At 43.5% G+C, this 27,173-nt stretch overlaps 1 protein-coding gene across 3 annotated transcripts in view; it reads left to right on the top strand.

Moving 5' to 3' along the window:
* ENO4 (enolase 4) overlaps positions 1-27,173 on the top strand; it is a 434,196-nt gene that overhangs the window by 134,310 nt on the left and 272,713 nt on the right. For all 3 annotated transcript variants that reach the window (XM_069239262.1, XM_069239263.1, XM_069239261.1), the window contains exons 3-4: positions 5,051-5,241; positions 18,734-18,885. In XM_069239262.1, the coding sequence (XP_069095363.1) occupies positions 5,051-5,241; positions 18,734-18,885 (343 nt within the window). The remainder of the gene's footprint in view (positions 1-5,050; positions 5,242-18,733; positions 18,886-27,173) is intronic.

Here is a 27,173-nt window from a genome sequence, read left to right as displayed (position 1 = left end):
GATTGGCTGGTTGAGGTGAAGGGAGCTAAAGTGGGTAGTGTGGCTGTGTCTGTATGTGTGTCACTTGCATGTGAGACCAATGTTGTTGTGTGTGACACATTCAGGTGAGTGTTGTTGTGTTACGGACATTGTCATACTGTGTGTAGTTGTGTTTGTGTAGCTGAGTGTGTAGTGGTGTTGGTTGTTGTGATTGTGTTGTGTGTGGATGCAATGTGAATGGTGTGTGTATGTTGTGTGATGGATGTATGTCAATGTGTGTGTTTATGCAGGTATGCGTTGTGTTGGAATAGGCAATGGGTTATTGTGTGTATACGGTGTGTTGTGTTGTACACATATGGCTAAAGGGCAATGTATGTGTCTGTCTGTGTCAATTACCTCTATTCCATTGCCCCTGCCATTGTACAAAGTCCATTGGGGCCCGCCGCCGTCACCCTCAGTCAGCAATCAGTCACCAGTCAATCTGCTTGCAGTACTATAGCATCTAAATACGGTGGGTGAAACACATTTGGCATGACGGTCTTTTCGGGTCTGCCGTCGAAGCGGCTTGGTAGTAATAGCACCAAGATTGAAATCAGACCCTTGGTCTTCATGTGGATCAGCAAAAGTTCCTCCTTTCAGTCTTTTCCCAAGCTGACAGGAATTCTTCCAGTGGCAATACTCTTCTTGTCTGTCCTGACTCCTCTCTGATGTGAGAGTGGTGGGAGCAGTACTTTATAAGGTTGACTAAATTCCCTTAGCAAATCTTAATATTCCAGCCCAAACACCTCCTACCTTTCTCGAAGGTACTTTTGACTTGTAGGACAATAAATCACACTAGCCCTCATGTCCCAGTTTTTGGAAATGGTGACAGACACCCTTGAATGAGAAATTCTCTCTCTGCATCCTAACCTCATACAGCTCACCCCTTCCAACCCATTCAGGATCAAAGAAAATCACCCTCCATGATATCCCTCCTATAGAATGAGATGCATGGCTGTCTGTGTGGCTCTCCCATTTCAAAAGGACACTTCTTTGTAGAGGCTAGAATTTCCTAGAACAGGGGGTAGAGAGAACCTGTCAGTTCACCTGTTATCAACTGTATGATAATAGATGTCACACAAGAGATGGCTAAGGTGCAAAATGTTCATTATCATGGGAGAGGCTCAGATCTACCAGCTATTCAAACCTTTTGACACATTTCTTCGACTAGATGGAAGTGATTAGTGAGTGGTTTAGGAGATGTTGTCTACTAAAGCTGTTGATTTTAGAGCATGTTGCCTTGGTTTGAATCCTGACTACTAAATGCAATGGAAATCATGTGATTTAGATACAATTCTTAATCTTTCTATACCTACAAATGTAAATGTTTGAAATGCAATCGTAAATGTGTTAAATGTGATGTAATTTTCTAATTCAATAATGTGGGTCATCATGTAGTATACACAATCATATATCATCTTGCCAAACATCCTCCACAGTGTATTTTGCTGTAATGTGCCCTGCAAGGCTAGCACATATAAATACCAAAACACATGTTTATTATCTGAAGGAAATGAGCCACTTAATGATAGTCAGCAAACTGTTGTAAAACTGGTTTCTGGAAGACAGTAATGTATCAGCTTTTCTAAAAGTTATTCTTCTAACATCTCCGACTAAAATCCCTATTTACCTATGATTGTTATGTTCACCAATTGTTCACATGTTGCAAGAATGGAATTTCTAGCTACTCTAGGACAAAGTTAGAAACATTGTTTCATGGGGCTGCAGACTCAAATGACAACATGGCACCCAGCCTGTATCTCCTTTGCATACATGCGAGTATTTTCAGATTACATATTGTAGAATCTCTATTTAAATGCCAACAATTTGATTACATTGCATTTCAACTCTGATGCCTTACCCTCAATTTGACATGACTGTTTGTCAGCCTATTTGCTAGGTTTTGATTCCATATATGTATGGTAAAAGTCTTGCTGTGGCCCACATGAGCCATTTGGATTTTACACAGCCTGTGCAGTTTGTGAGACTTATGACACATTTACAGAAACGTCTAACATGCCAAACTAAATGATGAAAAGATGACTATAGTTGTAAGGAAAGGTACTTACAATAAAAGCTGCTCAGCATACCCTCACTATCCAGAGGACAAACCCTAGAGGTCAAGGTAAATAAGGAGCAAAATATATGCAGGAGTGTTAGGAATGGGGTCTTTGGTTAGCAGTCCGGTTACCCCCTGTCCAAGGAAGGACCCTCACTCTATTCAGGGCAAAGGAAAAACGCACCTCGTTAACCCCCTCTCACCCCCTTGGTAGCTTGGCATGATCAGGCAGGTTTAACTCAGAAGCAATGTGCAAAGTATTTGTACCAACACACACAGTGATACAGTGAAAACAGTACAAAATGGACACCACACCAGTTTATGAAAATAGGTAGTATTTAACTAAAGCAAACAAGACCAAAACAACAAAAATCCAACATGCACAAGTTAAAATAGGATTTTTTTAAATGATAAAGAGTCTTACTCCATAGAAAACAATAGAATTGTTGATTTTGCACAAAGTACCTGGTTAGCATAAAAAAGAAAGCCGCATGGGCGAGCATGCGTTGGAAAAAGCAGCGATGCGTTGATTCCTTCCTCGCAAGGGATGCCGTACGTCGTTTCTTCTCCAGTCGGGTCGGCAATGTGTTGTTTTTCTCCCTCGCAAGAGAGCGATGCATTGATTTCTGGACGGGCACCTCAGATCCATGCAGAGTCGGGATGACTTTGACGCCCAGGGACGATGCATGGAAATTCCTGTTGCACGGTTTTGGAATACCGAACTGCATGGGGTATGCGTTATTATTAGCAGCCGCAAGTGGGTGTTGCGTGTCGTTTCTCCAGCTGCGATGCGTCGATCTCCCAGCTGTGATGCAGATGGAGCGTCGATTTTAGCCACGAAGCCCGTGGCGCATCGTTTATCAGCAGCGTTGCAGATAGTGCATCGTAAATTTCCCTGCACGGAGTTCTGTGCGTGGATTTTCAGCTCTTATCTGCCAACTTCACCTTTTAAGGGCCCAGGGACTGGATAGGACACCACTTGGTAGAGCAGGAGTCTCAGCAGAGAATCCAGATGTTACCAGAGGAAGTCTTTGAAGGTCCTGAGACTTCAAAACAGGAAGCAAGCTCAGTTCAAGCCCTCGGAGATTCTTCACAAGAAGGACTATACCAGAAAGTCTAGTCTTTGTCCCCTTTCACAGGCAGAAGCAGCAACTGCAGGATAGCCCAACAAAGCACAGTCACAGGCAGGGGCTTCACTCCTCCTCAGCTCTTCAGCACTTCTCCTTGGCACTGGTTCCTCTTGGTTCCAGAAGTTATCTTGAAGAAATCTAAAGTCTGGGGTTTTGGGTCCACTACTTGTACCCCTTTCTGCCTTTGAAGTAGGCAAACTTCAGAGGAGAGTCTCTGTTGTTCACAAGATCCTGCCTTACCCAGTCCAGGCCCCACACACACACACCAGGGGGTTGGAGACTGCATTGTGAGAAGGCAGGCACAGCCTATTCAGGTGTAAGTGACCACTCCTCCCTGCACTCTAGCACTCTCATCAGGATATGCAGGCTACACCCCAGCTCCCTTTGTCTGACTGTCTAGAGGGGATTCACAAATAGCCCTACTGTCAAACTGACCCAGACAGCCAATCCACAAACAGACAGAGAATCCACAAGCAGACAGAGAATGGTTTAAGCAAGAAGATGCCTACTTTCTAAAAGTGGCATTTTCAAACAAACAATCTAAAAAACAACTTCACTAAAAGATGTATTTTTAAATTGTGAGTTCAGAGACCCCAAAATACGCCTTTCTGTCTGCTCTCAAAAGGAATCTACACTTTAAAGGTTTTTCAAGTCAGCCCCCATGTTAACCTATGAGAGGGAAAGGCCTTGCAACAGTGAAGATTAAATTTAGCAGTATTTCACTGTTAGGACATGTAACACACATCTGTTCATGTTCCACCTTTGACATACACTGCACCCTGCTCATGGGGCTGGCTAGGGCCTACCTTAGGGGTCCCTTACATGTATAAAAGGGGAAGGTTTAGGCCTGGCAAGTGTGTACACTTGGCAAATCGAATTGGCAGTTTAAAACTGCACACACAGACACTGCAGTGGCAGGCCAGAGTCATGTTTACAGGGCTACTCATGTGGGTGGCACAACCAGGGCTACAGGCCCACTAGTACCATTTGATTTACATGCATTGGGCACTTCCAGTGCACTTTACTAAAGACTTGCTAGCAAATCAAATATGCCAATCATGGATAAACCAATCAACAATAAAATTTACACAGAGAGCATATGCACTTTAGCACTAGTTATCAGTGGTAAAGGGCCCAGAGTCCTAAAGCCAACGAAACAGGTCAGAAAAACTAGGAGGAAGGAAGCAAAAAGTTAACAGATGAACCTGCAAAAAGGGACATTTCCAACAAGTAGCACATTCGAAAAAAGGTAAATTTCCTACTTGCACTCCATATAATTAAATCAATCAATAAAGAGAATTTGGGGAGCAAAGTGACTTTTTAAGAGCTAGGCTAAAATGCAGATGAAGTTTGTGATGAAAGCTATGCAAATTAGGAACATTGCCAAAAACACTTTTATGGGAAGCAATAAAAGAAGACTAAGGATGATTGCTAAAAAAATCCACACACTGATCAAGTAACAATAGGATAGCCTTCTAAGCTTGTACTTCAAGAGCTTAGTAAAATACCCCTAGTTTGATGCCAAAACTGTTATGGCATGACACTATGTAGTAGGGCTGTGTACCAATATTATTAAAATATGCTATGTATTCATCAGAATGCTTTGTAATCATGTACAGGCCTTGTTCAACATTCTCCCTCCATCTACCCCAGCCCTTTTGTCAACCAGAGATATTAAGCATGTGAATCTGTAAAGGATACTTGTACACAATAGAAGAGGGCATTTTTCTCTTGTCTTCTTCAGCAAACAGCCTGACTGCACATGAGATCTGAGTTTACATTATTAAATTTGATATCTAGACTCATGAGATTTTACCAACATGGTTTTAATTTCATTTTACAGCACATTTCCTCTTCTGTTATTTCAACACACTCTGCATTAGCTGAAAACTCTCCACCCAATGTAGTTGAGGCCCAGGAGAAGGAAATAAACACATCTGTGGAAAAATCACTGGAATGGATAAAAGAATCATTGAATCCATTGCTCACTGGAATTGTACCAAGTGAACAGCTCAAAATTGACCGAATTTTGAGGTAAGATCAGAATCTGTATTTGTGAATTATTGTGTTAGACAGTTTTCATAGATATCATGTCATCTACTCATTTATCACCTCTTCATTATTTAAAATATTAATGTAGGTATTTTATCTCACTGTATTTATTAGAGGAATGCAACTATGACTCCAGATCAACATTGTCTCCATAATATTGAAAATAGCTGCTGTGGTCTTCTGTAATCAGTTGTTGTAAAGCATTTTGGGCTGTATAAGTTTGTCACCATTCTATGGATGCTTCAAAACAGCCAATCTGCATTCCTCTGGCCCAAGCAGCTATTTTCTGTTATATTGTTCTGGCATCACACCACACTATAAAATCACCCTAAACTCTAGGAACCCTGCTGTTTTGTACGTAGTATAATCTTATACGCTAGTTCTTAACTGTTACATCACTCTATTCAATCTACTCATAGTTGGGCAGGTTGGAGCAAGCCATCCTATCAACTTTTATTAATTAAACACTTTTTAATGGTGTTCAGCTTTATCTTACTTGCGGTGGGGTATGGTTGCATATTCTGTACATATTATATTTTAGACCACTCACCAAGGACTTCATTGTCTTCATCTTCACTGTGTCAGATATACACATACTGCCCTGATCTTCAGAAACTTAAAATACCAAAGTGGCACCTTAGTCTTTTTTCGGTTTAGTGGTGTTTTGGGGCAGCTTTTAATTCCATAGCACTGCTCTACATTGATGGGGACTGCATCTACGTTAAGAGTATACAAGGTGATCCCCACATCTTCCGACACACGAGGAATGGCTCACAGCTATGTATAAAGCCTCCTCTTATGAGAGCATCATCTAGAGTTTGCTTGGCAGGGCTGCAAGGGTTCCTCTCATCTGGTTCTCCTTTCTTGAGAGAGGGCTGATGCCTAGGGTTGTGTGCTGTGTCGCTTGCTGTTTGAGGTCCCCCCCCCCCCCCCCCCCATGGGGTGTGTCTTCTCTACTGCTCCTTCCTGCAAATTCCCGAATGCCTCTACCTCTGCCTCTGCACACTTGTTGACTGTATCCATTTTGGATGCCTTTCTCCTATACATTTTCATTGCAGGTCTGTTCTGCGTGGAGGATGATACATTTCAGCCCCTCCCATTCCCTCTTGTGCTCTCATCCCTCACCCTCTTGCAACTTTACCTGTGTATTTGTAATGTATTTATCGACTTTACAAAGGCTGACTCAGTCTGTCAGGCAATTGAACGTGGGAGGCGGGTCCTGTTGTGTGTGCATATACAGACCTACCTGCAATGGATGACTATAAATGCAAAAAAACATTAGGAATTTTCCTTCTGAGTAACAACTTGCAAATTGTGGCTGCTTTCTGATCTCATAAGAATACCAACATACGAGTGCCCCCCCCCCTTGCCCCACAACCCGCTCTCTACTCTAATCCCCCATCATACCCCGAGTACTGGTGCATATAATGATGCATTGATAGAAGGGGTATGGTGCAGCACAGACAGGGAGGCACATGTAACTAGGGGAGCTTACAGACAGGCAGCATTGTTATCTTTCACATGCCATGCAGTCCACAGAAAGGTGCATTCATAAGCCCCCCTCTCTAGTCACTAGTCTGAAAGATGATTCTGTGGTATTAATATCCATCCAGACACAGCATTTATCGCCCGGCTGTGAACTCTGTTGTGAAAGGAGTCTGCTTCCAAGAAATGCCTTTGAAAACTTCAGGTCGGACCAATCTGTGTAACCCATTTGCAAATGAAGGATAAAGCACGGAGCGTTGAAGTGCACTTCTAAGAATTTGTGAATGCACTTCTGTGCACTTGTGAACACAGGTGAGCTGTTGTGAAAGTGTATTGTTCAGTTTGATGATATTTCTAGCAGAAACGGATCAAAAGTTATAAAACACACTGCAACATGTGTTCCCACACAGTGGGAGGCCCCTCGCATAGGTTAACTGTCATTTTTAATTTGCTTATTTTACATGTTTACACACATGCGCTTATGTTATTGCTTCCTAGTTAGTCTTCTATGCCTTTCCTATTGCAAATGTACTTTCGTAAGGATTCCCTATTTCAAATGTTGATAAACATTTGTTTTTAAACAATGTTCGATTCATGAGAATCTCCCAGCAATCGAGTTTATGTGAACATGTGATAAAACCTCCCAGTGGAGGCAGCACTAACAGGTTTCTGTTCACAGTCAATCAATCAATCAATCAAGGATTTATAGAGCGCACTAATTACCCGTTAGGGTCTCAATGCGCAGGGGTGGGAGCTACTGGTTGTAGAGCCATGTCTTGAGGCGTTTCCTGAATGTCAAGAGGTCTTGGGTCTGGCGAAGGTGGAGCAATAGGGAGTTCCTGGTTTTGGCGGCTAGGTGGTGCGGCGGATGCAGGAGATGGAGGTGAGGGCGAGGCTGGCGGAGCGAAGATTGCTGGTGGGGGTGTGGAAGGCGAGTCTGTCGTTGAGGTAGGCTGGGCGTGTGTCGTGGAGGGCCTTGTGTGCGTGGATGAGAAGTTTGAAGGTGATCCTCTTTGATACTGGTAGCCAGTGAAGATCTTTGAGGACCTGGGATAAAAGTGCAGCATTTTTTACCTTTAAGTGTCTGACAGACTCCTCCCTCTTTTGCTAGCAACCTGTCTAACGCAAGTCAATTTTGCAAAATCATTGATCTGATCGCTATCATCTCAGTATTGACAACCTATAGTGCTCCAGCAGTACTAGTGGCCAGTTTATCCACTATAGTAGACAGCCTTCTGATTTTCAGATCATTCCCACAGATGGAATATAGCACCAATAGTGTCTCCCACTACCTCCCTTGCACTTGCACCTCGCTTAGGTCTAAACCCTTCTGTCCAAACACGATTATCAAAGTGCTCCACATGATAGATTTTAGGAAAAAAACTATTCCCAAATAACTTGTACCATACCATCCTTTTGGTAATCTAAAATATGTTTTTTTACCACATACAAAATAAACACCAGGGATCACTGCATCTTCCCCATCTAAACACAACTTTAAATGTCCCCAAACTTCAAATGTGTGCTCACATTCACTCTTTCCCACAAACACATTGTCAGTGGTGGGCCTCTTCATCCAGGTGCACAATTTCCCTTTATGTTCCCAATCTAAAGCAGCTATGTTGCCAGCTAACTGACGTTCTATTTCTTCCTTTGTCCATTTATTCTGACTTTGGAACAACTCATCTGTCTGTGATCCGGCTTCCAACTCTCTCCTCTTGTCTTCAACTAAATTCAAAAATGTAATTTCTACATCTGATGAAAGACAAGTTAAGTTGTGTCTACGTGCATATATAGTATGTTTTGAAAAATATTGCCATAATCTTTATTTCCAAAGGAGCTAGGCATCTATTTAAATATTAAATTGCAGGAATTTCTGAAAGAACCATATCATAATTAGAGAAATAATATTGATAATGACCTGTCCCATAAAATAAACTCAACAACAAACTACATAAAATTCTACAAGTCACAGGGATGTGGTGATTGGTAATACCCTCCGAAACAGATGCAAGCAATTGAGAACATACATAGCAATCCCTTAATGCTCTCTACATATTCATACTAAAGGCTGAAATATACATTTGTAGAATAATCTCCTTTAGATGTATCTATGTGTAGCGCTTTCTCATTTAACCTGTTACCTTTCCTAGAACCAATAGTTTGGGAAGGAATATCAGAAGACATCTCTCCCTCTACAGAATTAGTAGGGGAAACACTCCTACTAGTTATGTTATTAATATGACAAGCAGAATAAGCAATAAAACACCTATCATATATGTATGTCTATTTCTTTGATTTATCTCCTTTACCTTATTAGAATCAGATCTATTATCAACCAAAATATGGCAGCAACAAATGTCTCTTTATTGATTTGATCAATACGATCAGGAAAATAGAGCTCAAAAGTTCAAAGTTCATTCAGTGTCGGTACATATAAATCTTCATGAGGCTTCGTTACCCTACTCTGTGTTCTTCTAAATGACAACCCTTGTTCTTCTACTAGGGCCTAAGTGTCTTTCCAACTTCTCGATCCTTATCAATACAAATGTCTCTAATATGTGCATAGACTATGCTACCAGATGGCAATGAAAGTTCCAGATACAGCTCGTTCACAATGTCCAGTTCATGGAGGCTCAGCTGAACGAGTATGCTGATGCCAACATTCCCAGAATTCTTGATCTGCATCATTTGCAAAGTAGGTCCATTCAGGTGAATAGTACCTACGACTTGGTACTCGTGCTCTTTTTGACTTTCTTGGTTTTACACATTTGACTTCACTTTTACTCAGGTCAGAATTCTCTGTTTCCTCAGCAATCGTTGATGGCACACGCTCTTTAGACAGTGTCACTTCTTCTTGCTCCTGTCGTCTATGCCATCGGTATCCAGCTCCCACTCGCCTTCCAGTAGCACTCATTCCCTCACTAGGGTGTGATTCAGAGTTTGACTCCTGCTCTTCAGGGCAAACGTCTATCTGTTCTACTTCAGAGTCAGAAGTGATTTGCTCTCGACTCCCTTCAGCTTGGTTGAGTGTTATTTCAAACTCAGATTGGTCCCCGACAGGTTGATTGACCTGCTTTGGTTGTCTTTCACACGCTACTTGCTCTTGCGGGACAGGTACTGTTTAATTGAGTGGAACTCTACCCTGTGAGTGTGAGAAGGAATGGCTCCAGTTAGGGAAACCTCCACACTTGACTGCAGTCGTTGCCACCAGGATCACCTGATAAGGCCCAACCCAACAAGGTTCCAGGCATGTCTTTCTGACGTCAGTCAATGTAAATATTATAGCAGAAAAATCTTGCTACTGGTTAACTCATACAAAAATGCTTGAATGAAGACAAAAATCATCCGTCTAGAATCTTTAAAAAAAACTCCACTGAATCCAGTATCAAAACATATGTGAAAAACATGTTTTTAATGTTTTGGAAGCAGCGTCAGCATATAATAGTTAATCATTTTTATAATAATACTTTAGGAAAATAAACAAAGAGTGATAGTTATAAAGCGATCCCCAAGTGAGAAAAGAGACACCACACCATAAAGCAATAAAGGAATCACTTATAGTTCTGTGATCTTTGGTGTATCTCACAAAGACAGCCTCTTATTAAGTTATAAAGTATGCTTGGCAATGCATTGATTGATAATTCGAAACATAATCCAAGAGGTCTTGTCTGATTAACGTGGCAATGGTGTTTAAATTGATTGAAAATAAGTTTCATGTGGATACGTGTTTTGTGCTAATTATATCCAGGTTCACGTGGACATTCTGGGTTGCTCTTGTATTTGTTTAGTGTGCATAATCATTTTAGGACCTCATTATTGAAATGCATTCTTTGATCTGATTCCAAAGAGTTTGGGAAGCCAAACCTTGAGATGTGTTCTTGGGATTTAACCGAGTTTGCCTGAACAATCTCATCATAGCATCCCTGCCAATGTGAGCAAGGTCATGGAAATGTTGAGCCTTAGGTGGTAACAGACTATTTGGCAAGACTGGCCTTCCATCCGTTGAAACCCAAATGTTATCATCTCTCTTAACAACCTGCTCTAACCCAACCTTGCTGTTCTTCCTCAGATTCCTTTTCCTGTAACTTTTTTTTTTTTTTACCTCATCACAGATGTCAGCTGTTGTCAACAAGAAGTTAAAGCTAGTCTCATCCATTCCTTTGTTAGTGAATTCTCCATTAAATGACACCAAATGCCCCATATCTTTTGCCTCTAGAGTCTCCAAACCTGCTATACTGTTTGAATGCCTGTAGCAATCTCTCATAATAGGCATGTATCGTCTCCTTGGGTTCTTGAGTTGTCCTGTCAATTTTGACCCAATCAACATCCTGAGGGGGCACCTTCCCTTTCAGAAATGTTATGACCTCCTGTAATGCTATGTGTATCTGACCACCAATTCCATCTTGACCATTGACTCCATTTTGTGCTTAGCTTCAAGTGGCTTCACAGTGGTAGCACAGGGTTTTTCCACATAGAGCTTGTTTTCCAGACAGAACATGTTTGCGCTTTTCTCACCAGCACAGGGTTACACTGTATTGGAACAAAATATGGGGGATGTGAAAGGTAGACGCGAAAAGAGAGTCTCAGCCTCGAAATGTTTTCATCAAGGAAAAGTACAGCTCCTTTATCTCTGGGATGCGCATTGCGGCAGGGGCCCGTTCTTTTGCATGTTTTTGACGCACACCGAGTACAGCCAGTGCTTGAATTTCATAGCCAACCATTGAGTTTGCTTTCTTCTCCATACTATTGGCCCCTGAGAGTCAGGAGCAATTTGCTTTCTCGTGGAACTGAAGACAGTTTAAGATGATGTCTTTGTCTATGTCATAGCCCCACCATCTGTCACAGGCTGGTGGCAGAACACCTGGATGAAGTATCTGTCATTCCGTGGGGTGCAGTTGTCTCATTATATCGATGATGTGATGATACAGGGAGAAACCCAAGAACGGGTGAAGACTCAGTTAGAAAGGGTTATGGAACATTTGCAAAGCAAAGGGTGGCTTATCAATCCAGATAAGATGCAAGAACACTCTCAAAATGTGAAGTTTCTAGGAATTCAGTGGATTCCGGGACAAAGGGAGGTGTTGTTGCAGGCAAGACAAAAGATACTATAATTTGCCACACCCTCTAATAAGCAGGAGACTCAGCGATGCATTGGATTGTTTGGTTTTGGAGACAGCATATCCCTCACTTGAGTCATATTTTGACCCATTTGTACAAATTGACTCGAAACAAACATGAGTTTAAATGGGGAGAGAAGCAGCACTGTGTGTGTTTGAATTGACAAAGGAGGAGATTCAGCAGCCGTTAGACTTACAACCAGTACAGGAAGGAGACATTGAGTTACGTGTAACCGTTCAGGGTTAATATGCAAATAAGAGTACGTGGCAAAAACAGGGAAGAAAGAGGGTGCCCCTGGTTTTCTGAACAAAAAAGCTACAAGATGCTAGAGAGAGATATACTCCCTTTGAGAAACAGTTACTCGTGTGCTACTGGGATCTAGTGGATACTGAGGAAATGACCATAGGGCATGATGTGATTCTGAGACCGGAGATTCCGAACAGGCAGTGGGTGATGAGTTCACCTAAAACTCATCGAATAGGGCATGCACAAAAAGCAAGAGTCATTAAGTGGAAATGATACATACAGGAGAGGGCCTGAGTGGGACCGGCTAGAACAGTGGCTCTGCTTGAACTGGTGGCACAGCCCCCATGCAGGATAATGAGATGGTGCAGGAGGTGCCAGAAGTAAGAGTCACTGGTGAGGTGGGGTGATCCATTTGAATCCTTAACCCCTGAGGATAGGAAGCATATATGGTTCACTGATGGTTCAGCCAAGTATGTGGGGGTCAAAAGACAATGAAAGGTAGTGTCATATAACCCTGTAACCAAGAAGTTGCTTTCCACTACAGGAGAAAGGAAGAGTATTCAATATGCAGAATTGTATGCTGTATTTCAAGTGTTAAAACAGGAATTTCCTGGGACATGTCACATTTAACCTGATTATTGGTCCACCACCAATGGGCTACCTACCTAGCTTCCCACATGGGATGTACATAACTAGCAAATACATTCCAAGGAAGTGTGGGGCAAAGAATTGTGGCAGGAAATTTGGGAAATGCTAGAGCAATTATGTAGCTGCCCACTGTCCCACAGACTCATTAGAACAATGGTTCAATTCCTTTGCAGACGACAAAGCCAAAATCTCAGAGGCAGAAGTGGCAACGCAAGATTCTGACTTGGTTGGGATGGCTAAATGGGTGCAACAAAAATGTGCACACCTAGGAGAGAAGGCCACTTACAGGTGGGCAGAGATTTGAGGGATGCACATTCCCCTAGATTTGATAAAAACAGTGATCTTACAGTGTACTATTTGTCTACACACACACAAAAGAGATCTGTCCCTCAAACTGTCAAAGGTCAGTTGGGGAGAGGGAAGTTACCAGGGCAGATATGGCATATTGATTACGTTGGGCCAGTACCAAATAGTTGCAGGTGTCAACATGCCTCTACAGAGGTGGATACTTATTCTGGATACCTGATTGTGTTTCCATGTAAATGTACTACTCAATACAACACCCTCAAAACAATGGACTTGTTTGTGACCACCAAAAAAGAAAATGATCACCCGTTCACCTTCTTTTCCCCAGAGAGGTAGTGGCACAGCCAAGCTACGCTTATTTACAGCTGTTCTCCTCTCCCCTCTCTTTCCCGTTCTCTTCAAGGTCTGCTTTTCTGCTCCTTTTCTACACCTTGCACTTGCCCAACCCAGTCGTTATTTGCTTGTCTGATGGTGCTCCCCCTTTTGGAGCTCTTCTTTTATCCTTGATGGTCATTCATGCACGGTGTATCCATGTCTCTGGTTTGCACTAACCATGCTGTGCGTTCTGCGCACTACTCTTCTCTTGCTGTAGAAAGTGTGTTTTTTGCGTTGTAACAATCCAGATTTTCCCATTTGCAAACTTTGGAAATCATCCCAGTTTCACCTTTTACCTTTGCCCCGCAAAGTTCTACTTTGCTTCAGAAGTTAACTTTTGTGTCACAACAAGGAAATTTTTACCATATTCCAAGTTCAAAAATAGATGCAGACTTTTTCTCTGCAGCTTTAATCTTTGTAATCTTTGTAGAGCCTTCCCATACACATTGGCCAATATCTGTTGGAATTTGCTGTGCAACTTTACATTTGTGCTGTTTTGTTATGCACAATGGTGTTGCACAGAACACTAACATCCTCTTTCTGAGTTGCCCGCAATTCCTCATTCGCCAGAAACAGAACGTGTGTTATTATCGATGGAGAATTCTCCAGACTTTCCTGTGAACAAATTTTCCAGGTCAACCTACGAGAATTTCGTCCCCCGAAAATGGTCTACAAATCGTGAATGTTAATATGCACAAATCGAAAGGTGCCCCTGAAGTCTCCTGAGGGAGTTCTAGAACAATACAATATGCAAAAATCTCAAAGGCTATCCTCGTATTCTTACACAAGTCCCTTGAATGTATTTACCTAAAACATTTTAAAATGTTAGGTTTCAGAATTGTTTCTGAAGCTTTCTTTTTTTATACAATTTCATATACCAAACTATGTTCATTATTTGTCAGTGTGTACTACTACTTTAATATAAACACACACTCCCAAACGTAGTATCACAACAATCTTTCTCTCCCTTTTAGACTTGTTTACGATGTACATTCGTATTCCCATTTGTGAAGCATTTTATTCTATTTGCTTATCTCTATATTGAGCACAAAGTATAGATACTTGTTTTAATCGACACAGCATTGCGATTATCATCATTTCTTTTAATTAGCTGTACAGGGAGTGCAGAATTATTAGGCAAGTTGTATTTTTGAGGATTAATTTTATTATTGAACAACAACCATGTTCTCAATGAACCCAAAAAACTCATTAATATCAAAACTGAATATTTTTGGAAGTAGTTTTTAGTTTGTTTTTAGTTTTAGCTATGTTAGGGGGATATCTGTGTGTGCAGGTGACTATCACTGTGCATAATTATTAGGCAACTTAACAACAAAAAAATATATACCCATTTCAATTATTTATCATTACCAGTGAAACCAATATAACATCTCAACATTCACAAATATACATTTCTGACATTCAAAAACAAAACAAAAACAAATCAGTGACCAATATAGCCACCTATCTTTGCAAGGACACTCAAAAGCCTGCCATCCATGGATTCTGTCAGTGTTTTGATCTGTTCACCATCAACATTGCGTGCAGCAGCAACCACAGCCTCCCAGACACTGTTCAGAGAGGTGTACTGTTTTCCCTCCTTGTAAATCTCACATTTGATGATGGACCACAGGTTCTCAATGGGGTTCAGATCAGGTGAACAAGGAGGCCATGTCATTAGATTTCCTTCTTTTATACCCTTTCTTGCCAGCCACGCTGTGGAGTACTTGGACGCGTGTGATGGAGCATTGTCCTGCATGAAAATCATGTTTTTCTTGAAGGATGCAGACTTCTTCCTGTACCACTGCTTGAAGAAGGTGTCTTCCAGGAACTGGCAGTAGGACTGGGAGTTGAGCTTGACTCCATCCTCAACCTCGCGTTTGCTCATGTTAGAGCTGATCGCGTTGTAGACTCCTAACCCGACTTTTCATCTATCGGCAAAAGTGGTTTTACGTACGTAACCCGAAAAAGTGAAATTAACTGTGTAAAGTGCTCGACTTGTGCCAAGCGAAATCGCGCTAGGAAAATAGAGAAAAAGTAGTCCCCGATCCGACAGAAAACAGCGAGCCTCGCATGTTTTCTGTACTTGGTCGCTGCACTCGAGGAGGGCTAACCACCGGAAAAGGCATGACGTGTGCATGCCTTCCACTAATGAAAGCAAGCAGATTTTACTAGGCAAGCCCACGAACCAATCAAACACACTGACATGACGTTGACAGGGCTCCGAGCCCTTTTCTAATAACTAAAGCGTCTCGCTGTGATACGCATGCGCGAGCGCATTGCAACGCAGGCTCAACCCTAAAAAACGCCCTAGACTCCACTTTGAATCAAGCTCCAATGATAGCAAAGAACTCTTCAACATAGTCAAAGAGTTCTCCTTCCCCTCAGCTGCAACAAACAATATTACTGCCTCAAAGGAACTCTGCGACAACCTTGCAAGCTTCTTCCATGAGAAGATTGCCATAATCAGAAACTTCAAACTCCACCAAAGGTAACCAAATTCTTCAAGCAACACAACAACCACAGACATCTGACTAACCAAATGGAGCCAGCTCGCCCCATAGGACACCGTCTCATCATGAACTCAGTCCACTCCGGGCCCTAACTGACCCATTCCCTCACCACGTCTTCAAGCTAGGTGAAGCCAGAATCAGCCACATACTCACCACCTTGTTCAATACCTCAACTGCCACGGCCTTCCCCGATGACTGGAAACAAACAGAAGTCCGCGCCCTACTGAAGAAATATCAAACCCTAGCGAACTCAACAACTTCCGCCCGATCTCCCAGCTCCTGGTCAAAGTATGAGAAGAAGCCAACAAACTTCAACTCTGTCCGCATCTCGAACGGAACCTCCTACTCAACTCCTCCCAATCCGGATTCTGCAGCAACCAAAGCACTGAGAAAGGCCTCATCTGGGCTACCGGTGACATTTGAACTATACTCATCTAAGGAGAGACTGTGGCTCTGATCCTCCTAGATCTCTCGGCAGCCTTCGATATAGTCTCCCATTACACACTCATCACAAGGCTGCACAAGATAGGAATCCAAGGATCAGCTCTCTAATAGATTGCCTCTTTCCTTACTGGAAGAAAGCAAAAAGTCTGCCTTCCCACCTTCCCCTCTGAACCCAAGGAAATCGTCTGTGGAGTACCCCAAGCATCCTCGTTCCACCATACCCTCTTCAACACTTATGTGACACCTGTGGCCAGCATCGACTCAACATTATATCCTATGCCGCTGACACACAACTCATCCTCTCTCCCTCCGGAGACACAACCAACACTGAGACCAATTTTTACAAATGTATTTAAGATGTTGCCAGCTGGATGAAAGACAACTGCCTTAAGCTCAACATAGACAAGACATACTGATCTTCAGAAACAAAAGCTCCCCATGGGGCACATCCTGGTGGCTCTCAGAACTCAGACTTACTCCTACCCCCGCTGACCATGCTGGGAGCATAGGCATCATTCTATACGAGAAGCTAACCATGACAATTCTAGTCAACTCCTTTGCCTCCTCTTGCTTCTTCATCCTCCGCATGCTTTGTTAGATATTCAGATAGGTACCCTAAAGCTCAAGACGCACAATCATCCAGGCCACTGGACTACGGCAACACTCTCCACACACAGATCGCAGCTCACACCCTCCGATGACTACAAACCATACAGAACGCTGCAGCCAGACTCGTCTTGGATCTCTGTGGATGAGCCCACATCACCCCCTACCTCAGGGAACTCTACTGGCTCCCTTTACAGAAAAGATGCCAGTTCAAGCTCCTGGCCCAACCATACAAGGCCCTACACAGCTGGAGACCAGCTTTCTTGAACCACAGCCTGACGTTCCATCAGCCCACCAGACATCTCTGTTCTGCTTCCCTTTCTCTAACCCTCAACCCCCTCATCTGATGTCGCTCCTTCTCTGAAAGTCCCCGAAGACCTGGCTGTTCGGCTAATTAACTGGACCTTGGCAGAGCCTGGATACTCTCATACATGACAAGAAGCTCCCTACAAATCTACTAATTGATTGAGTCGAATAAACTATTGCATCACATATTTCATGTATGTGATGTTGTTTAAAAAAGCACCCATTAGCTAATTGTGAGATTTGAAATGAAAATATTTTTCGATAAATACTTTTTAAGAATTAATGGTATAATGCAACAGTTGCTGTTTAGATTTTCCCAGTATTTGTGAATGTCATGCAGAAATAGGTGCAGAACTAAACATTTCTGAAGTGATTCCTCATACTTTAAACAATTAGGAGAGTAAGAAGAGAGGCTCGTCCTCATTTCCGAGCTGCAAATAATGTAAGACATAGAACAAGCCTATTTCATCATCTCATGTGTCAATCATGCCAATTGACCCTCATTTGTTTAGAAGAACCCTCATCCATCAACCTAGTGGGTGGCATGGTTCATCATCGGTTTCCCACCTAAGTCGCAGAGTGCAACTAGGGGTGCTGCAATGCCTGATTACAGGGAAGCTGTAAAAGTGAGGTGAAAAAGTTACTGAGCAAATTTTTAAACTACCTCAAGGATATCTACCAGGCTGCCAATAAACTTAATCAAAGACTTCTGGGGCAGGATTAAAATAAGTGGTGGATGTCCAGTGAAATTGTGATCATTTCACATATCCTGGTGATTGGTCAGTGATTGGTTGACATGTTCCAGCAAACAAAATGTGCTAATATAGTCACAATGGCTTTTTTTAGGACCGTAATTCCAGAGGCTGATTATGCCCTGAAGATATAAAGCACACACAGGTATGCGTTTCTCGGATGCTTCATATGTAACTTAAGAATTTCACCCTCTTCATTCTTAATACTTGAGTTACTCCTATTCTGGGTAACCTGGATACTGGGGGGGTGGGCGCGGAGTCTATAGTCACACATTCATCAAAGTCAGCCGCCTGTATCCAAACCTACTGCGGTCCTACACAGGAACCGGATCCTGCCTACCTCAGGATCCATGTTACCCAGAAAAGTATTAGTCAGTGATTTCTTTATGCTTTCCCTTGACTCCTCCAGTTATTAGACAGCTAATTAACATCGTTTGTAGATTATGCATTTCCAGAGCACAGAATAGTCATCAGCCTCACAGTTAAGAATATAGAAACCTTTAGAAACACTAGTCAGGTACATCCTGTTGGGGTCCTACAAAGTTTGAAATTGCCATCAGTTCCAGTACAAATTCACAAGACGCCTATTGGCCCTTACATTTTGATGACTTGCTGTATTGGGTTGCTAGATTCACGTGCTTACTAGTATGTTTATCCTTTATGTTCTTGCAGTGAATTCTTTGCAAAGGAATTGTATGAAGCAAAAGAGAGAGCGAGAATTGAGATAGAAGAAAGAGAATCAACAGAGAGCCCTCCAATACCTGTGCTAACGCCAGCACCAACCCCATCACCAGGGAGCGGGAAAAAGAAAGGAAGCAGCAAAGGTTTGTAGTGTCAGCAGAAAAGCAAAGGTTTGTAGTTTCATATTTATAGTGGTGCAGTCATAGTTTACATATTATAACACCAAATATGCCATCTTCTAGGTTCAGATGAGGGAAGCTTTACTATACTTCTGAGGTTAGTATTCTGTGCATTATGTTATTTTCAATTCTGGATCAGCAGGCATCAATATTGCCCATTGTTTGCCTTCATTATGTGTCTTTTACAATGAAGCAATATTTGGCATTAACTCCTGTTTGTTATCTTTGTGACATCACAAACAATCACTTTACAAAACATCTTAATGGTAATTTTCCTTGAAGGATGCTTGTACCATTTTCACAAATATACATTAAGAATAAAATTAACTGTTTTTGTTCTTTTTTTGTCACCAAGATAGAGCCATCAACACTGGAATGTTTAAAATGTTTTCATTTGGTCTGTATTTTCTAAATGGCTGTGCGAGATTTGTTAATTGTTAAATTTAGGAACTTGTCTTCTTTTTTCTTTGTCAGTGCTACATTACGTATGAACCTTTACTCAGTAACAAAAGTACACTGTGAGATGGCTACATTTTCTACACAATGTTCTTCATTTCATTCTACTTGTTTGAGTCAGCTTGAGGAAAAACTCTCATAATTGCTAAATTTGTGCCAGTGTGTCAAATTTCAAAGGATAGTCAATAAGAGGACTGGCTAGCTCGGTTTATCAATATACACAAAAGGTGTGGAGGAAATTAGATTACTCGGTATGGCCACAACCACGTTGATTGTGATCCTATCACTGCTTGTGGTCTCTTCTTGAGACTGTTTGTGTTGCTGTATATGCAGGGGATTCCTTCTTAAGGAATAGATGGTCTCACACACTTAGTGGTGTCATGTTTCATCATAGACCACCTATCCTTACCCCAGTAGGACAGTACCACCAGGGTGGACTCGACCTCACGGTAAACTATACCAAGAGGGAGTTCTTAAATAAAGTTTGCTGGATAATAGTGGGATCCAGTTGAATTTAAAAATACCTAACAAACTGCCAGTATAGTTCACCTTTAATAGTGGTGTCCGTTGGCAAAGTTAAAAATATACGTCGACGTACCCATGAGTTCAATGACTCACCCCGTCTTTGAAATAAGCCAATATGTTTCTGCCCTCACAATGAGCCTTACCTGGTCTGGGGCATTCTTCAGGGCTAAGGATCCCTAATCATGCATGGTTAAGCTGACTGCTGCTCTACCTCACAGGTGAAAAGGAATCTTTAAATTCACACACTCAAGGCCTACCTAGTGGCAAAGAAGACTTTTGGATGCCCTAAATTATAGGGGTATGGGCCTCTGGGCTGGGACTAGAACAATGCCCCTTGTAGTCACACATTCATCAAAGGTAGCATCGAGTCAGTGCACCTACTCCATCCCACTCCCATCTGCTTGAACTACTCAGGTAGGCCTTGAGTGCGTGAATATAATAAATTACTTTTCACTTGTGAGGTAGAACATCAGTCTGCTCACTCAAACAGCATGATAATATATAGAGATATGGGTTTAATCCCACCATTGACCCTGATAACACATTCTTTGAATTTATTCAGATGGAACTAGTAAACAATAAGCTTGATAAGTTGCAATTTGTGTAATGCTATAGGAGAGTATGTCACCACTTTTTCTATAAAAAACAAGATTAAATGGTAAATGAAACAATTAGAGAGAAACTACAGTTATCTGAGGAAGAACAATCAATGTTTACAATAGAATGTGCAGAAAAGAGGACAATTCAGCACTACCAAGTCAATTTTTTTATAAACATCTGTTTATTAGATTTTCCAACAGTGTTAATAGCATTTAACAGTTTGCGATTGATACTTTACACAATAGGCTAAACGCCAATCATATTGCAAAAGTGAATTTTTAGACATAACACATTTGTATCACATGTCATAAAAACAGGCCTCCCATTAAAAACTATCAACCATTATCACAATACTAAACGTTGGAGGAAAAAAGCAGAACAGTCAAGGTAAGCAATTCACCTTGCGTGACAATGCTTATGTCGCTCATGTGTGATAGCTAGGCACAAGAAGAAGAAAGGGGGGAAGGGGAGATTGTGGGAAGGGGGACAGGTGTGGTGTACCAGCTTGTGTGTGCTTCTTAAAATGGTTCTAAGGGGGGGGTTCTAGCGAGTGGAGTGTGAGTGCACAGTGAATAGCACTCCTGTAGCAAGGCCGAGAGCCAGGGGGAGACTGACCCATGAATTGTGGCAAGGTTAGTGTATGAGTCCAAACAATTGTAGGGCCCACAACCTGGGTGGATTAAAGCAGCAGAATTCCAGTTTGAAAAGATATTGGATTAGGGGACTCCAGATTCTCTGGAATTTCCACTCAGTATAGATTAAAGCGTGTAACGTTTGCTCCAGTGCGAGTGTGTGCCATACATGTACAAACCATGTACGATAGATGGGGGGGGCTGCCTGTTTCCGTATTAACACAATGAGTTGTCTTGCTACGTGGAGCATGTAACCGATGAGCGTCCAATCTGAGTGTGTCAGAGCGGCTAGTGTAGCCGGGCGGAGACCCAGTATCGCCAGACTGTATGTAGATGGGAGAGGGTATCCCATCACTCCTTTAATATGGCTAAGGACTTCTTTCCAAAATGTGGTCCTCAAGGAGCAAGACCAACAGATGTGATAGAAGTCGTCTCAGACATTTTTGCATCACCAACAATAGTGTAGACAACCAGGGTATATACTCACCAGCTGTGAGGGGTATATAACCAGTGGTACATTATTTTGTATGCTGTCTCCAAGAGGGAAAGGCTGCGGAACAGTTTAGAGATGTTGCACCATAACTTTTCCCATTGCTGCAAGGGTATGTCCTCGGCTACCTCTGTGGACCATGTGGACTGGTAAGGGTGCGCTCGGGCCAGTACGGAACTCTGAAGCATTCTGTAAGTGTTGGAGATCATCCCTTTGCCCCACGTAGAAGCACACCAATTTTTCAAACGGTGAGTAGTTGTCCGGTATGTTGAGGAGTGAAGAGCCTAACGTCTCAATTGCAAGTATTGTAGCTGAAGTGATTCGAGCAGGGCATATTCCTCTTTACGTTGGGAGAAGGTTCCCCTAGTGGTGCCTGTAAAAAGGTCTCATAGCATCCAACAGTCCTTGTCAGTCCAGCCCCGTAATGCCTGTGGGAAAGGGCTGGCGGTAATGCTGGATTACGGGCAATTGGGATGTTTGGGGAGGGAAAAGATGTGAGGTCTCGTCTCACTGCTATTCTATTCCAAATATCAAGCACTGTTCTCAAGGCCGTCGCTAAGTATGCACTACATGGCCTGGCAGATTTCGGAAGCCAAGCTAGATCCTACAGGGGTCTAAGGGCCACCGTTCTGTCCAAATGGAACCAGTGGCATTCGCTTTCTTGTGCCGTCCAGGCTGATATGTACCATAAATGTGTCGCCCAGTAGTACTCTAGAAGGCTGGGGCATGCTAAACCTCCTCTATCGCACGGCTGCATCAAAAGTGCGTTTGAGATTCTGGGTTTCTTGTTGTTCCAAAAAAAAAGCCCTAATGTCTCGCTGTGGCCTAAGTGTATCGTCCTGCGGTACTAAGTTGAGTAGAGTTTGAAACACATAAAGGACTCTCAGCAGAACATTTATTTTTATGACATTGATGTACCCTAGCCGCGGAATGTACAGAGGTTGCTGTCGGCGGAGTTCCTCTAATATGCCCTTCCGCAATGGAAGCCAGTTCACTGCTGTCCTTGTATCAAGGGTGGGCATGAGGTTGAGTCCCAAGTAGCAAATTGAATGAGTTACCCACTTGAAGGGCACCAGGCTTTGCAATTGAGAGATGTCTTACTTCGGAACAGTGAGATTCAAGACTGACAATTTGGAGAGGTTAACTTTAAAGCCAGAGACAGTTGTCAAGAGCCTCGACAACCGCCGGAAGAGAAGTGCATGACTGCGTAAGAGTTGGTAGCAGATCACCTGCAAAGAGGCTGACTTTGTTTTCCCTACCGCCAAAGGGTATTCCCACAATTGTGTTGGCCTGCCGTATTGTAACGGTTCGCGGTTCCACCACTAAGGCAAAGAGTAGGCATGATAGCGGACACCGTGTTTAGTGTCTCTTCCTATGTAGATTGGAGCCCAGCAGGTACCATCGACTCGGATTGTGGCTGTTAAGGTGGCATATGATGCCATTATCTTAGTGAGTAGGTTAGGACCAATTCCTATCTTAAGAGGACCGAATTAAGGAAGGTCCATTTGACCCTGTTTAAAGGGCTTTTCTGCATCCACGGACAGTAGAATGGCTGGTAGCTGGTGTCTATGTGCCTTTGCTATAAGGTGATCGATACGTCGCACATTGTCTGCCCCATGTCTATCCCATACAAATTCCACGTAATCAGAGTCTGAGACCAGGCAGGAGTCACTCCAACCGCATAGCCAGTATTTTGGTGAAGAGCTTTGCATCAGTGTTAAGAAGGGCAATTGGACGATACGACTGACAATAGGAGGAGTCGTTGCCCGGATTAGAAATTAGAGGAATCTCAACCATTGTCATAGATGGTGTAAGGCCCGTGTCATGGGTAAAAGAATTAAAAAGCCAGGGGAGAAAGTCCTCCAGTTCAGGCAAGAATAGTCTAAAAAGGCTGACCGGGAGATCATCCAGTCCGGGGGATTTACCTACTGGTAGTGCCTGTAATGCCTTCGTGGTCTCCTCCTGTGTGATAGGGGCATTGTTCTCAATCGCCTGCTGGTGGGCGGATTTCCAGTTTCAGGCTGCTAAGTATTCGTCAATTTCTGCTTGGGGGGCGTCCTCCCTGGCGTATAGCTGTTGATAAAGATTGAAAGGCCTGGCGTTTACCTTCCTCCCTGTGTATCCACCCTCCATCCACATGGTGTATTCGGTCGATACGGGCTTTAAGCTGGGATAGGCAGAGTCTGTGTACTAAGAGAGCCCGTTTTATTGCCTCCCTCATAAAAGCGCTGCTTAAGCGTAAGGGCACGTTCCGCTCTCTATTTGTTTTATGTGTCCTGAGTTGCCCTCTTAATAAGGCTAGCTGCCATTTGTTGTGAGGTGTAGGGTGTGCCTTATCATGTTGTTCCAGGGTGCAGCGTCTTCCACTAGGCGGGCTTCTCTCCATGCCGCTATAGCAATTGTGGTAATTATCCCTCATATGGTGACTTTGAACCCATCCCATATGGTGTGCAATGAGGTGTCATTTTCGGTGTGGCGTGTAAAATAGTCCTTTATGCCTGTGTGGATGTCATTGATGTCAACTGAGTCGTGCAACAGAACCGGGGGAAGGTGCCATTTGGGTGTGTGCCCAGGTAGCTTGAGGGAGGGCAACCAGGACAGGGCCACATGTGCATGATCCGAGATTGATATGTCAGATATTTCAGTGCTATCTAAAAGAGGAAGTAGAGCGAGAGCGGGGGTGATGAATACATAGTCAATACGAGAGTAGGTGGTGGGTACACAAGAATAGAAGGAATAATTGTGGTAATCCAGGTGTTGATGCTGCCAAGCGTCAACCAGGCCCAGGTCTTGTATGATTTTCTTAAGTTGTGCCGAAATGGCGCCGGCCCCATGGGAGGCAGTAGTGTGACGATCAAGCGTGGGATCCCACACCAAGTTAAGGTCACCTCCCACCACTATGTCACCCCGACTCCCCCAATTGTTCATTTAGGATCTTGCAGATGTATATGTCCTGTCCTGTATTTGGAGCATATATGTTAAAAAGCGTAAGCTTTTGCCGGTTTTGAGAAAGATGTAGGCTGATGTATCTGCCTTCAGGATCGCGTACTACCTTGATGATGTTTGAGCAAAAGGATGCTTTGCCTAGTATGCCCACTCCAACAGTTTTTGTGTCTGTGTAGGCCCAATGATGGACAGGATAGCGTGGATGTGTCATACTTGTTCTATCTATGCCCCTGAAGCGAGTCTCCTGCAAGAACACAAGATAGGGATCATGCCGAAGGATGTATCCCCAGACTTGCATGTGCCTATTGGGAGAGTTCAGGCCCCTGATGTTAATAGAGAGCAATTTGGTTCCTTGTGAAAGGGAAGTCATAGGCTACAACTAGTGAAGGGACTGCTCCCAGCTAGGTCGAGTATGTCACCCCCCCCCCCCCCCCCCTGGTGCAGTAGGATCTGAGTGTGCAAGGACATGGAAAAGAACCCCAAAAGTTGAGTAAACACTGGGGAGTGTTGAGTTAGAACCCCCTAGGAAAAGCGCAGAAGTCCAAGCCGTGGTAGCAGACCAGTAAATAGTAACAAAGGGGAGGAAAAGACAAATAAACATTGAACAACGATCAACAGACCTGAAGCTCTCTTCCCTTGGAGAGTAGCGGAGCAACTCATCCTTGTCCTCCAGAGGAGTCACCCTCAGGGAAGGTTCAGCAGGGTGGGGGGGGGGGGGGAGGACTAGACCTCATCTGTTACCATGTCAGAGATTAGTTGCCGCAAGAGCTCCCTGGACTCCTTGTCAGCGCCACAGCCATAATGCACAAGTTTGGGGCACAAGAGAGGAGTGTGAAGTAGGCAGCTCTCCCTGTAAGGCTCAGGTGGCAGGGATCAGGGAGTGCCCACAGTTGATGGAGAAGGTGACGGAGTGTGGTCCACCCGTCGCAGGTGTTGAATAATATCATCTTTTGCTTTCCTCCAGGATGCCTCATTTGTCCGAGGTTTTTTACGGTGCAGGCCCACGGTCTCCCAGCCCAATATCAGGGGTTTCTTAGGAGGTGAGGCCTCCCAACCCAGGGCTGCATCAGAGTCTGCGTCTGCAAGATTGAGGAATTTCCTTGTTCCGTGAGGGATCTCAGATATTGTCTCTTTCCTTTCCAGTCAAAGATGAGGGCGAACGGGTGTCCCCATTGCTAGCAGATTTCCCTGCTACATAGGTGATCCATGATTGGTTTAAAGTCCTTTCGTCGGCGAAGGGTAAGGGGGGAGAGGTCCTGGTACAGTTGAAAGTTATGGCCCTGAAAAGTCAGGTTGGGTGACTTGCGTGCCGCTAAGAGTATCGATTCTTTTTCGGTGAAATAGTGGACCCTCACTAGGATGTCAGGGGAGCTTTTGGTTACCCAGGCGCAGAAGCCACCCTATGAGCACGATCCAGGGCCAAGAACCGGGCCCCAGTATCCCCCTGAGAGTGGAGGCGGGCCGCAGGGAAGGCCATGATGTCACCTCTTTCGGTATACCTCTGTTGCGAAGGTTATTTCTTCAGCTTCAATTCTCGAGATCTTCTTGTTTGGATTGCAGTTCTATGTTCTGTTGTTCCAGGGCATTCACACGTCTTTACAGGAGATCCTGGTCCTACGATCTAGCGTCTACTGTAGATTGTTGACTCAACTCCCGATCTCTGTTACTTCTCGCCACACATCTTTAATGCACGATTTCAGGTCTTCCTTAAGTGAACCTATTTCTTTGTGAATTTCTTGGAGGAAGCGTGTTAGGATATCCTGTGTAATATTCATTGGTGCGGAGGGTCATCCCAGGAGTCTAAAGCCCCCTCTGTTTTCTCCAGTTCCACCTTGGAAGGCCTATTCCATAGGGAGATGGGTGTCTCTTTTGCGGGTTTGTTGCGTGGCACGCTAGGAGATCCAGACTAAACACAAGAGAGATTCAGGGTGGTCGCCGTCTCAGGATCCCTAGGTGTGCAGTGCATAGGACCCTCACGATCCGGTCCCCCAACATCACAAGCTATGCCACAAAGAGAAGTGAGCGGCAAAAGTCTAGTACTCCAGGCGGGGGCAGGACGCATAGATAGGTCCTTGATGTTCTGTAGGCGACTCTCAACACGGTTTTTCTTATTTCCCAAATGAAGGACCAGGAGGGTAAGACTGGTTTGTTCCACGGGTATCCTACAGGAGATCAGTCTCTCAGCCCCTCTCCCCATCCCTGTTTAAGTCCCACGTAGGAGTCAGGTCACCTCCACAGTCTCCCTTTGTTTTTTGCCCCAGATAAATTTGATTACTGGGTTACTTCATCAAAGGCCCAAATCTGCTCTCTATAGAACATCGGTGTACAGAATAGAATCAACATTTTAATTGTATGTATTTGGCTAAGTCAAGCATGATGTAAATACATAAGTCTGCTTTGTAGTATACATTCATATGCGGCCACTGCTGCAACAAAAACAATCGCTACAGCTTTCCAGGTTTTTCAAACTAAACTTTGTGAGGCTGCGCATGGGCTTGGTCGATGTCGGCAGAGTGGCTCAGGGGTAGAAATATGCCCACCCTCCTTTGCTTCTGTCCTTCTTGTAAAGACTCTTTGGCCCATTATCTTTGTGTTTGTCTAAC

This window comes from Pleurodeles waltl, chromosome 6, assembly GCF_031143425.1.
Source record: "Pleurodeles waltl isolate 20211129_DDA chromosome 6, aPleWal1.hap1.20221129, whole genome shotgun sequence".
Taxonomy (NCBI): Eukaryota; Metazoa; Chordata; class Amphibia; order Caudata; family Salamandridae; genus Pleurodeles; species Pleurodeles waltl.
Note: the sequence above shows the minus strand (reverse complement) of the source record. Positions and strands in the feature narration are given on the sequence as shown.